At 41.6% G+C, this 12144-nt stretch overlaps 1 protein-coding gene across 8 annotated transcripts in view; it reads right to left on the bottom strand.

The window, feature by feature from the left end:
- Window positions 1-12144, bottom strand: part of ACC (acetyl-CoA carboxylase) — a 73186-nt gene that overhangs the window by 26003 nt on the left and 35039 nt on the right. For 6 of the 8 annotated variants that reach the window (XM_089856847.1, XM_089856848.1, XM_089856850.1 and 3 more), the window contains 14 exons: window positions 11101-11233; window positions 10895-11033; window positions 9685-9876; window positions 9496-9594; window positions 8340-8449; window positions 7062-7382; window positions 6811-6981; window positions 5763-6088; window positions 5482-5650; window positions 5302-5405; window positions 3619-3912; window positions 3414-3542; window positions 1208-1514; window positions 826-1135 (listed from right to left, as the gene is read on the bottom strand). In XM_089856847.1, the coding sequence (XP_089712973.1) occupies window positions 826-1135; window positions 1208-1514; window positions 3414-3542; window positions 3619-3912; window positions 5302-5405; window positions 5482-5650; window positions 5763-6088; window positions 6811-6981; window positions 7062-7382; window positions 8340-8449; window positions 9496-9594; window positions 9685-9876; window positions 10895-11033; window positions 11101-11233 (2804 nt within the window). The remainder of the gene's footprint in view (window positions 1-825; window positions 1136-1207; window positions 1515-3413; window positions 3543-3618; window positions 3913-5301; window positions 5406-5481; window positions 5651-5762; window positions 6089-6810; window positions 6982-7061; window positions 7383-8339; window positions 8450-9495; window positions 9595-9684; window positions 9877-10894; window positions 11034-11100; window positions 11234-12144) is intronic. The other 2 variants (XM_089856849.1, XM_089856854.1) reach the window with 1 other exon arrangement.

The raw sequence follows: 12144 nt of genomic DNA, 5'->3' as shown, positions 1-12144 counted from the left end.
GATTTCGGGATTTTAAAGGAGATTTTCAGATTTCGAAGAAGATTTCAGGATTTTGTTCAGGATTTTCAGATTTTGAAGGAGATTTCGGGCTTTGGAACAAGATTTTCAGATTTTGAAGGCGATTTTCAGATTTTGAATGCGATTTTCAGATTTCGAGGAGATTTTCTGATTTTGATATTTTAGGATGAGATTTCGGGATTTTACGTTAAGATTTCGGGATTTCTAGATTTTAATGTGAGATTTCGGGATTTTAGGTGAAGATTTCGGTATTTTCAGATTTTAAGGTAGGGATTTTGGGATTTCTAGATTTTGACGTGAGATTTTAAAATTTTCAGATTTTGACGTGAGATTTTAAAATTTTCAGATTTTGACGTGAGATTTTAAAATTTTCAGATTTTGACGTGAGATTTTAAAATTTTCAGATTTTGACGTGAGATTTTAAAATTTTCAGATTTTGACGTGAGATTTTAAGATTTTTAGATTTTGACGTGAGATTTCGGGATTTCGAGATTTTCGAGAGAGATTTTAAACAGATTTCAAACGAAGTGTACGGGATTTTGACAAACGTCCGACCCCTCGGATAATACCTCAACAACTCTTCATGCTCAAAACATGAAGATAACTATTAAAGCAAAGTGGTTCCCCTGTAAGTTGACTATCCTCCTGAACACAGGGTTTAGCTTGGCGATATCAAGAGGCATTTGTGGACACTTATAGATGCCGCCCACAAATGCCTCTTGCCTTCGCCAAGAAAGTCACCTTGCAGGGGAATCACGTGACCAGCGAAATTTGGTTGTGAAAAATTACATTTTGAATTCAACATACCTTGTTGGAAATCCATTTCAACAGTAATGTATTGTTTGATGATGTCTTGGACGACAACTCTCATCCTTCCCCTGATACCATTCCGGTACCTTTGCACAAGTTGAACAATACCCTGAGTAGTAATGAAAAACACGTCCCTATCGGCCCTTTTAGAAAGGGTAGCGGCGTAACTGTCTATAACACTAGCTATTTGCTGGCTTGGAAATTGGGCCAAAACTGATGTAATGTTACTCGAATAACTCATCATTAATTTCCTAATTTTCTTCTCAACACTTGTTGGAATTCGACCAGAAATGGATGATATAATTTCCTACAAAAGTAATCATTAACTAATTCCTGTTGAACTGTTGACATGATACCTTCCAAACGCAAATATTCTTACCTGAAGTTCTAATAGAGGAAGACTAGGGTCTCTAATAGCTTTCATAAAAGTCGCAAGGGCTTGAGAGACGCGAGGTACAAAATAAGGGTCAGGTAGAACATAACCGGCTAGCACATTTTCAAGTTCAGTTCTAGCGCGTTGAAAGACTTGGTTCAATTTATCACCAATGTAACTTGGCCCCTCAACCAATGGAAAATCCCCAGTGAATAACTGGGCTTTGTTAACGCGACTAGGGTCATCCAGCTCCAAACGGGCCAAAATACTGCCAGCTTCCAAAACAGCGCCAGGTCTTTTCACAAAATGTACACTGGAAATAAACCATCACACGCTTTGTTGAAAAAGTAAATAGGAATCCATAGGAAGACACTGGTAGGGTCCCAAGGACAAGTTTACTATTGAGGACACCAGGGTGGGTCAATGGTCCCAAGGACAAGTTTACTATTGAGGACACCAGGGTCGGTCAATGGTCCCAAGGACAAGTTTACTATTGAGGACACCAGGGTGGGTCAATGGTCCCAAGGACAAGTTTACTATTGAGGACACTAGGGTGGGTCAATGGTCCCAAGGACAAGTTTACTATTGAGGACACTAGGGTGAGTCAATGGTCCCAAGGACAAGTTTACTATTGAGGACACCAGGGTGGGTCAATGGTCCCAAGAACAAGTTTACTATTGAGGACAATAGGGTGGGTCAATGGTCCCAAGAACAAGTTTACTATTGAGGACAATAGGGTGGGTCAATGGTCCCAAGAACAAGTTTACTATTGAGGACACTAGGGTGGGTCAATGGTCCCAAGAACAAGTTTACCATTGAGGACACTAGGGTGGGTCAATGGTCCCAAGAACAAGTTTACTATTGAGGACAATAGGGTGGGTCAATGGTCCCAAGAACAAGTTTACTATTGAGGACACTAGGGTGGGTCAATGGTCCCAAGAACAAGTTTACCATTGAGGACACTAGGGTGGGTCAATGGTCCGAAGGACTAGCTTACTATTGGGGACACTAGGGAGTGTCATTGGTCCCAAGGACTAGCCTACTATTGAGGACACTAGGGAGTGTCATTGGTCCCAAGGACAAGTTTACTACTGAGGACACTAGGAGGGTCAATGGTTCGAAGGACAAGTTTACTATTGAGGACACTGGGAGGGTCAATGGTCCGAAGGACAAGTTAACTATTGAGGACAATAGAGTGGGTCAATGGTCCGAAGGACAAGTTTACTATTGAGGACACTGGGAGGGTCAATGGTCCGAAGGACAAGTTTACTATTGAGGACAATATTATGGGTCAATGGTCCGAAGGACAAGTGTACTATTGAGGACAAAATTGTGGGTCAATGGCGCCAAGAACAAGTTTACTATTGAGGACACTAGGATGGGTCAATGGTGCCAAGAACAAGTTTACAATTGAGGACAATAGGGTGTGTCAATGGTCCCAAGGACAATTTCACTGCTGAGGACAATAGGGTGGGTCAATGGTCCCAAGGACAAGTTTACTATTGAGGACAATAGGGTGGGTCAATGGCGCCAAGAACAAGTTTACAATTGAGGACAATAGGGTGGGTCAATGGTCCCAAGGACAATTTTACTGCTGAGGACAATAGGGTGGGTCAATGGTCCCAAGGACAAGTTTACTATTGAGGACAATAGGGTGGGTCAATGGTCCCAAGGACAAGTTTACTATTGAGGACAATAGGGTGGGTCAATGGTCCGAAGGACAAGTTTACTATTGAGGACACTAGGGTGAGACAATGGTCCCAAGGACAAGTTTACTATTGAGGACACTAGGGTGGGTCAATGGTCCGAAGGACAAGTTAACTATTGAGGACAATAGGGTGGGTCAATGGTCCGAAGGACAAGTTAACTATTGAGGACAATAGAGTGGGTCAATGGTCCGAAGGACAAGTTAACTATTGAGGACAATAGAGTGGGTCAATGGTCCGAAGGACAAGTTAACTATTGAGGACAATAGGGTGGGTCAATGGTCCGAAGGACAAGTTAACTATTGAGGACACTAGGGAGGATCAATAGTCCCAAGAACAAGTTAACTATTGAGGACACTAGGGTGGGTCAATGGTCCCCGAGGACTAGTTTACTATTGAGGACACTAGGGAGGGTCAATAGTCCCAAAGACTAGTTTAATCAAACTCTACCCCTAGTGAGTTCCAGGAACATTTTCACGATAAACACGTCATAAACATATATTTACCATCCAGTTTCATTAACTGTCAACGTCATCACCATTTTCATGACTTCAATCTCAGCATAGGGTTGACCAGGATGAACATGGGATCCATCATCAACTAGAAACTGTAAAAGCTTGCCAGTTGAAGGAGATCTATCATTGAATCATTAAAAAAAATTAGACCACGCCCCCTAACATCACCAGATTTAATCTTCTATAAGCAACAAACCTTAATATGGTTGGGTCGTTTTCTTTCTCAAAGACGCAAGTTTGATTTCCAATAACAACCCTGTACCTATCGACCTCTTCCTTCATATAAGTTGTATAACTGGCTCCATCTATGGACAACAGAAGCCCACCATCGCTCATACGATGAGACTCAACTTCCTTAAACGAGTTGTTCATGCAAAGGAAGTAGGAGCTAAACCCCATTTTGGTTACGCTGACTTTGAATTTGACATTATCGTAAATTAACTCGACAATCATTGTACTGTTCAAGGTGTTGGCAGGTAATATCTGGCCCCTAAGAAGAGTAATTGAATATTTAGAGCAGCTGGCCCACTTTTAGGGCGGCTAGCCCATTTTCAGAGTGGCTAGCCCATTTTTAAACAGGGTTCATACAACTTTTGGAAAACAAATTTCCCTGATATTTCCAGGGTTTTCCCCCTATATGGAGTATCCTATGGAGCAAATGTTAATGAAAGAGAGAGGGGGGGATAAATTGGACTATAACATACTCAAAGGACATCCCTGTATCTCTAATATAACCAGAGTTATGAGCCTCCAAAGTTGGGGGATGTTTATGAACATTTTGCTTAATTACTCGGACCCTGTTTGTCGTGGCCCTACGTTTTTAGTATGGTTAGATGGGGGACAAATTGGACTATAACATCCTCAAAGGACATCCCCGTATCTCTAGTAGAACCAGAGTTTTGAGCCTCCAAAGTATAGTGTAATGTTAATCCTATGGAGGGAATATTCACGAACATTTTCCTCAATTACTCGGCCCCTGTTTGTCGTAGCCCTACGTTTTTAGTATGGTTGGATGGGGGAGAAATTGGACTATAACATACTCAAAGGACATCCCCGTATCTCTAATAGAACCAGAGTTATGAGCCTCCAAAGTATAGTGTAATGTTAATCTTATGGAGGGAATTTTCACGAACATTTTGCTTAATTACTCGGCCCCTGTTTGTCGTAGCCCTACGTTTTTAGTATGGTTGGATGGGGAACAAATTGGACTATAACATACTCAAAGGACATCCCCGTATCTCTAGTATAACCAGAGTTTTGAGCCTCCAAAGTATAGTGTAATGTTAATCCTATGGAGGATGTGTTATATTGAACATTTTGCTTAATTACTCGGCCCCTGTTTGTCGTAGCCCTACGTTTTTAGTATGGTTGGATGGGGGGCAAATAGGAGTATAACATACTCAAAGGACATCCCCGTATCTCTAGTAGAACCAGAGTTATGAGCCTCCAAAATTTAGTGTAATGCTTTTCCTGTGGATGGGGTATGTTTGTGAACATTTTGCTCAATTACTCGGCCCCTGTTTGTCCTAGCCGTATGTTTTCAGTATGGTTGGATGGGGAACAAATTGGACTATAACATACTCAAAGGACATCCCCGTATCTCTAATATAACCAGAGTTATGAGCCTCCAATATTTAGTGTAATGTTAATCCTATGGAGGGGGTATGTTTACGAACATTTTGCTTAATAACTCGGCCCCTGTTTGACGCAAATTTCCCTGAATTTTTCTAAAAATTCGAAATTTCCCTGAATTTTTCTAAAAATTCGAAATTTCCCTGAGGTTTTTGTCAACTATTTATTTCCCTGATTTTTCCAGGTTTTCCCTGTTTTCCGGGTTTGTATGAACCCTGTTAAAGTAAATCCTCAAACCTAAACTCACTTTTCAAGAGAGCTTTGGAAATTTTGAAAATTATTGAGCATTATTCTATCAGCTACATGAAGAGCACCACAAACAACTGCCAATGTGGTATCTGGTTTTCCAGCCTACGATAAAGAAATCTTATTAAATTAAACTAAACTTACGGATAAACATGGTTAGTTAAAAAATAGTTAGTCGTACATATTTACTGGCATGTACCTGAACTCTCTCGGCAATAAGCTGGTCCAGCCAGCCAGTGTTAATATGATTCTCTTGGAAAGCTTCGGTTTCCAAGAGGGTTATGAGGTACTCGACAGTCGTTCTAAAGTCACCCCTGATACATAACTCTTTCAAAGCCAGTACCAGGTTCCTAACATAAAGAACATACTTAGATTTATGATCACAACGAAGTTAAGCTTGATTTTAATAAATAGGCCTTTGCTTGTAACCGTTTCGTTGTCAAGGAATGTGATTGTACTTACTCTCGAGCTTCCTCTCTATCTTCTCCCCAAGAAAAGCAATGACCAAACTGAGAGTCAGCAAATTCATGAAGACCACCAGATGCTCCGACACTAAAGTATCCCCAGACATTCTTATTACTCCTGAAGTTTAATTCTTGAACAGTTCCAGCACTAGGTTTGAACCCTTCATCAGGGTTTTCACTAGTGATTCTAGCCGCTATCACGTGACCCCATGGGCGAGGCTTATGTCTTGGTTGATCAAAATCGATGGGTACATCTGACCAAGGAGCTTCACCATACAACAATCTTATGTCTTTGATGCGGAACAGTGGGATTCCCATAGCAATCTAAAGCGTGAGAACAGAACAGACCTTGGTTTCATACACTTAGAACCGATGCACAAGATTATGACCTATGTTTTAGACGGGGGGCAGCTAACCAACTTTGAATTTGTCTGAAAACCGAATACGTAATCTAAGACAACGCCCTGGACCTGCGAAAGGCCCCTAGACGACGCGAACGGCTCCCAGATGACGCGAACGGCTCCCAGATGACGCGAACGGCTCCCAGATGACGCGAACGGCTCCCAGATGACGCGAACGGCTCCCAGACGACGCGAACGGCTCCCAGACGACGCGAACGGCCTCTAGACGACGCGAACGGCCTCTAGACGACGCGAACGGCACCCAAATGACGCGAACGGCACCCAAATGACGCGAACGGCACCCAAATGACGCGAACGGCTCCCAGACGACGCGAACGGTCCCCAGATGACGCGAACGACTCCCAGACGACGCGAACGGTCCCCAGATGACGCGAACGACTCAAAGATCAAGCGAACGACTCAAAGATCACGCGAACGGCTCCCAGATCAAGCGAACGACTCAAAGATCACGCGAACGGCTCCCAGATCACGCGAACAACTCAAAGATCACGCGAACGGCACCTAGATCACGCGAACGGCACCTAGATCACGCGAACGGCATGTAGATCATGCCCCTAGACGATGCCTAGACCACGCGAACGGCGCTAGCCTCCTGCTGCTTTCCTATTCCAGTGTATACATTACCTGTAATTGACAGGCAGGTAAATTGACATCAGCAATCATTTCAGTACAAGGATGCTCCACTTGAAGTCTGGGATTAAGTTCAAGAAAGAAAAAATTCCCATCCTCGTCGTACAAATACTCAACAGTCCCCGCACTCACATAGCCAACCATTTTAGCTAATCTCACTGCAGCCTATTCACGGAAACCATAGAAGAAAAAAAAAAAATCAGGACTAACCACGTGACTAACAAACAAAGAATCTGGACACTTACTTTCTCCATTTGTTCAAAAACTTCTTCTCTGGCTATGACGCACGGTGCCTCCTCGATAATCTTTTGATGTCGCCTTTGAATTGAGCAATCCCTTCCGAACAAGGACACCGCGTTACCGTACTGATCAGCTAACAACTGTACTTCTAAATGCCTGGCGCAAGTTGCCATCTTCATGATAAAAATGGGCGAACCAGGAACTTCCGCTTGCACTTGACGAAACATGTTATGAAAATCATCGGCGCATTCGACTTTTCTAATACCCTTTCCTCCACCACCTTCCGAAGCTTTGATCATAACAGGGAATGTAATATTTTGCGCGGCCTATAGTACATAAACGTAAATCCATGAGAAAATATCAAGTTATGTTACGCCATCTTGCAGGGTTCGTACGAAATTTTTACATTGAAAATCCCTGACTTTTCCAGGTTATCCCTGATCAAATCTAGGCAATGTCCCTGACCATTTTAAGGTGTTTACCAGAACCCACTTCATAATTACACCTGTCTCATATTTAGCATTGCTCAAAGCATGGTTTGATATACCAAACGAAATCCCTGACATATCCCTGACTTTATAGGCATTTTTTTAAATCCCTGACTTATCCCTGACTTTTTAGGAATTTTTTTTAAATCCCTGACATATCCCTGACTTTATAGGCATTTTTTTTTAAATCCCTGACTTATCCCTGACTTTTTAGGAATTTTTTTTAAATCCCTGACTTATCCCTGACTTTTTAGGCATTTTTTTTTAAATCCCTGACTTATCCCTGACTTTTTAGGCATTTTTTTAAATCCCTGACTTATCCCTGACTTTTTAGGAATTTTTTTAAATCCCTGACATATCCCTGACTTTATAGGCATTTTTTTTAAATCCCTGACTTATCCCTGACTTTTTAGGAATTTTTTTTTAAATCCCTGACATATCCCTGACTTTATAGGCATTTTTTTTAAATCCCTGACTTATCCCTGACTTTTTTAGGAATTTTTTTTAAATCCCTGACTTATCCTTGACTTTTTAGGAATTTTTTTTAAATCCCTGACTTTTTAGGAATTTTTTTTAAATCCCTGACTTTTTAGGAATTTTTTTTAAATCCCTGACTTATCCCTGACTTTTTAGGAATTTTTTTTAAATCCCTGACTTATCCCTGACTTTTTAGGAATTTTTTTTAAATCCCTGACTTATCCCTGACTTTTTCCCCTAAATTTTCATATCCCTGACTTATCCAGGTTTTCCAGGTTCCGTACGAACCCTGTCTTGACTAAGGAGGACAATACTCACGGTAAGACCATCCTCTACATCATTTACGCATCCTTTTTCGTACAATTCAGGTTTGATTTTGATCTTTTTCTGGTTTGTTAAGAAGGAATCATTCCAATCTGCCTTTAAACCTGCGTAAAATTAATAAGACTATTAGTATTAGCAAAGGTATATAATACTTCTCCAGGGTTCATACAACTTTTGGAAAATAAATTTCCCTTAGATTTCCAGGTTTTCCCCACAATATATTTCCCTGAAATTTCCAGGTTTTTTCCGCATATGGGGTATCCTATGGAGCAAATGTTAACGAAGGAGGGCAGGGGGGGGGGACAAACTGGACTATAACATACTCAAAGGACATCCCCCTATCTCTAGTAGAACCAGAGTTATGAGCCTCCAAAGTTTAGTGTAATGCTTTTCGTGTGGAGGGGGTATGGGTGTGAACATTTTGCTTAATTACTCGGCCCCTGTTTGTCGTAGCCGTATGTTTTTAGTATGGTTGGATGGGGAACAAATAGGACTATAACATACTCAAAGGACATCCCCCTATCTCTAGTAGAACCAGAGTTATGAGCCTCCAAAGTTTATTGTAATGCTTTTCCTGTGGAGGGGGTATGTTTATGAACATTTTGCTCAATTACTCGGCCCCTGTTTGTCCTAGCCGTATGTTTTTAGTATGGTTGGATGGGGAACAAATAGGACTATAACATACTCAAAGGACATCACCGTATCTCTAGTAGAACCAGAGTTATGAGCCTCCAAAGTTTAGTGTAATGCTTTTCCTGTGGAGGGGGTATGGGTGTGAACATTTTGCTTAATTACTCGGCTCCTGTTTGTCGTAGCCCTAAGATTTTAGGATGGTTGGATGGGGGACAAATTGGACTATAACATACTCAAAGGACATCCCCCTATCTCTAGTAGAACCAGAGTTATGAGCCTCCAAAGTTTAGTGTAATGTTAATCCTAAGGAGGGTATTAATTACTCGGCGCCTGTTTGACGCAAATTTCCCTGAGTTCTCCCTGAGGTTTTTGTCATCTATTTCCCTGATTTTTCCAGGTTTTCCCGGTTTGTATGAACCCTGTTCTCTTTGAGAGAAGTGTACGGGTAATTGTAACACAATTCTTCCCAACATCCCTTAACATTTATTATAGCAATGGGCCCCTGCAGTTCACTTACCACTTCCACTCCAAGGAAGAGTTGGAATATCAGCAGTTTGTGCAACAATTGACGACGCAATTTTGTCTCCTAATGCCCACATGGCCTTTTCAGCCGGACCTAAAGGATACAAACACAAATAAAAATGGAACCTAATCAGATTTTTCCCAAAAGATGATATTGATATTCCTCTTGATAGTATTAACTTACCCATAAACGCAATGCCATTTTTATGAAGTAATTCGGGCAATTTCGGGTTTTCAGAGGCATGACCCCATCCAGCCCAAACTGCCTGCACCCCTAACCTCTTCGCTATATCGAGGATCAACTCGACATTAGCGTAGTTGTTGTTATTAGTACCTCCAGGAACAGGTACATAGTGATCAGCCAATTTGATGTATTCTAAATATTAGAAAGCATTTAATTTCCTCTACTTCCAATCTTAATCAGGCAATTTTCTAAGCCTTTCTGCTTGAATTAAAGGGGAGGAGTTATAGATATCGTCACTCTTGACGTCATGCATAATGTATTTTAACTTAGAAATCACGTGACATCGATGTAGCTTTGCGAGCTATATGCGCGCCAAACCCAAATAATGAAATGAATCGCGAGGAAGGCGAAGCTGGTCTTTTAACAAACTTTTAAGCCCCTCCCCTTATGTTCATTTAGATATTATTAGTTTTGATTAAGCCCCTCCCCTTATGTTCAATTAGATATTAGTTTTGATTAAGCCCCTCCCTTTATGTTCAATTAGATATTATTAGTTTTGATTAAGCCCCTCCCCTTATGTTTAATTAGATATTATTAGTTTTGATTAAGCCCCTCCCCTTATGTTCAATTAGATATTACTAGTTTTGATTAAGCCCCTCCCCTTATGTTCAATTAGATATTAGTTTTGATTAAGCCCCACCCCTTATGTTCAATTCGATATTAGTTTTGATTAAGCCCCACCCCTTATGTTCAATTCGATATTATTAGTTTTGATTAAGCCCCTCTCCTTATGTTCATTTAGATATTATTGGTTTTGATTAAGCCCCTCCTCTTATGTTCAATTAGATAATAGTTTTGATTAAGCCCCTCCTCTTATGTTCAACTAGATAATAGTTTTGATTAAGCCCCTCCTCTTATGTTCAACTAGATAATAGTTTTGATTAAGCCCCTCCCCTTATGTTCAACTAGATAATAGTTTTGATTAAGCCCCTCCCCTTATGTTCAACTAGATATTAGTTTTGATTAAGCCCCTCCCCTTATGTTCAACTAGATATTAGTTTTGATTAAGCCCCTCCCCTTATGTTCAATTAGATATTATTAGTTTTGAGTCTAAGCCCGCTTACAGATTTCAAGTAGAAAAAAAATCTAAATATTTTTAATATAATTCCTAAAAATTAAAATTAAATTAAGTCATTAAATTATCCATTACCTGCGTTCGCCTTAAGGTCTTCAGGTGTTACCATTACAACAAATCGAATCGCTCTTTCATTTTTGAAGACTTCATAAGCCCATCTACGTATGGATCGCATACATTTGACGGCAGCGATACCATTGTTGGCAATAAGAACCTGTTAAAGAATAACAATACTAAAGTTATAATATGTTGTGTGAAAATGCTATAGTCAGAAGCGGCACCTTATTAATGACATGATTTCCACCAAATCTTTTGACAAATTCTTCAGGAGTGGCTACAGTGAAATCTTTGCTCTCTTGTCTGATTAAGGCTTCCTTTTCTTGCTGTATCAGGTGAGCACCTGACATAGACTGCCTGCAGTAAACAAAAACAGTTGTAAATGAAAAAAAATTAAGCAAACAAGCAATTTATGTGTCAGCAAAACAGTTGTACAGTTAAACGACGTATTATAGCGACTTTTTACAATAGCGTTTGTACAATTTTCGGACTGAAAATACTGGACTTTTCCTGGTTATCCCCGGCCAATTTTTGCCAATGTCCCCCCGACCAATCTTTCGCCAATGTCCCCCCGACCAATCTTTCGCCAATGTCCCCCCGACCAATCTTTCGCCAATGTCCCCCCGACCAATCTTTCGCCAATGTCCCCCCGACCAATCTTTCGCCAATGTCCCCCCGACCAATCTTTCGCCAATGTCCCCCCGACCAATCTTTCGCCAATGTCCCCCCGACCAATCTTTCGCCAATGTCCCCCCGACCAATCTTTCGTCAATGTCCCCCGACCAATCTTTCGCCAATGTCCCCCCGACCAATCTTTCGCCAATGTCCCCCGACCAATCTTTCGCCAATGTCCCCCCGACCAATCTTTCGCCAATGTCCCCCCGACCAATCTTTCGCCAATGTCCCCCCGACCAATCTTTCGCCAATGTCCCCCCGACCAATCTTTCGCCAATGTCCCCCCGACCAATCTTTCGCCAATGTCCCCCCGACCAATCTTTCGCCAATGTCCCCCCGACCAATCTTTCGCCAATGTCCCCCCGACCAATCTTTCGCCAATGTCCCCCCGACCAATCTTTCGCCAATGTCCCCCCGACCAATCTTTCGCCAATGTCCCCCCGACCAATCTTTCGCCAATGTCCCCCCGACCAATCTTTTGCCAATGTCCCCCGACCAATCTTTTGTCAATGTCCCCCGACCAATCTTTCGCCAATGTCCCCCCGACCAATCTTTCGCCAATGTCCCCCGACCAATCTTTCGCCAATGTCCCC

The sequence above is a fragment of the Phalangium opilio genome, unplaced genomic scaffold, assembly GCF_054372755.1.
Source record: "Phalangium opilio isolate 3A_F unplaced genomic scaffold, DU_Popi_V2 ptg000217l_1, whole genome shotgun sequence".
Lineage (NCBI taxonomy): Eukaryota > Metazoa > Arthropoda > Arachnida > Opiliones > Phalangiidae > Phalangium > Phalangium opilio.
This window is presented reverse-complemented; position numbering and strand designations above follow the sequence as displayed.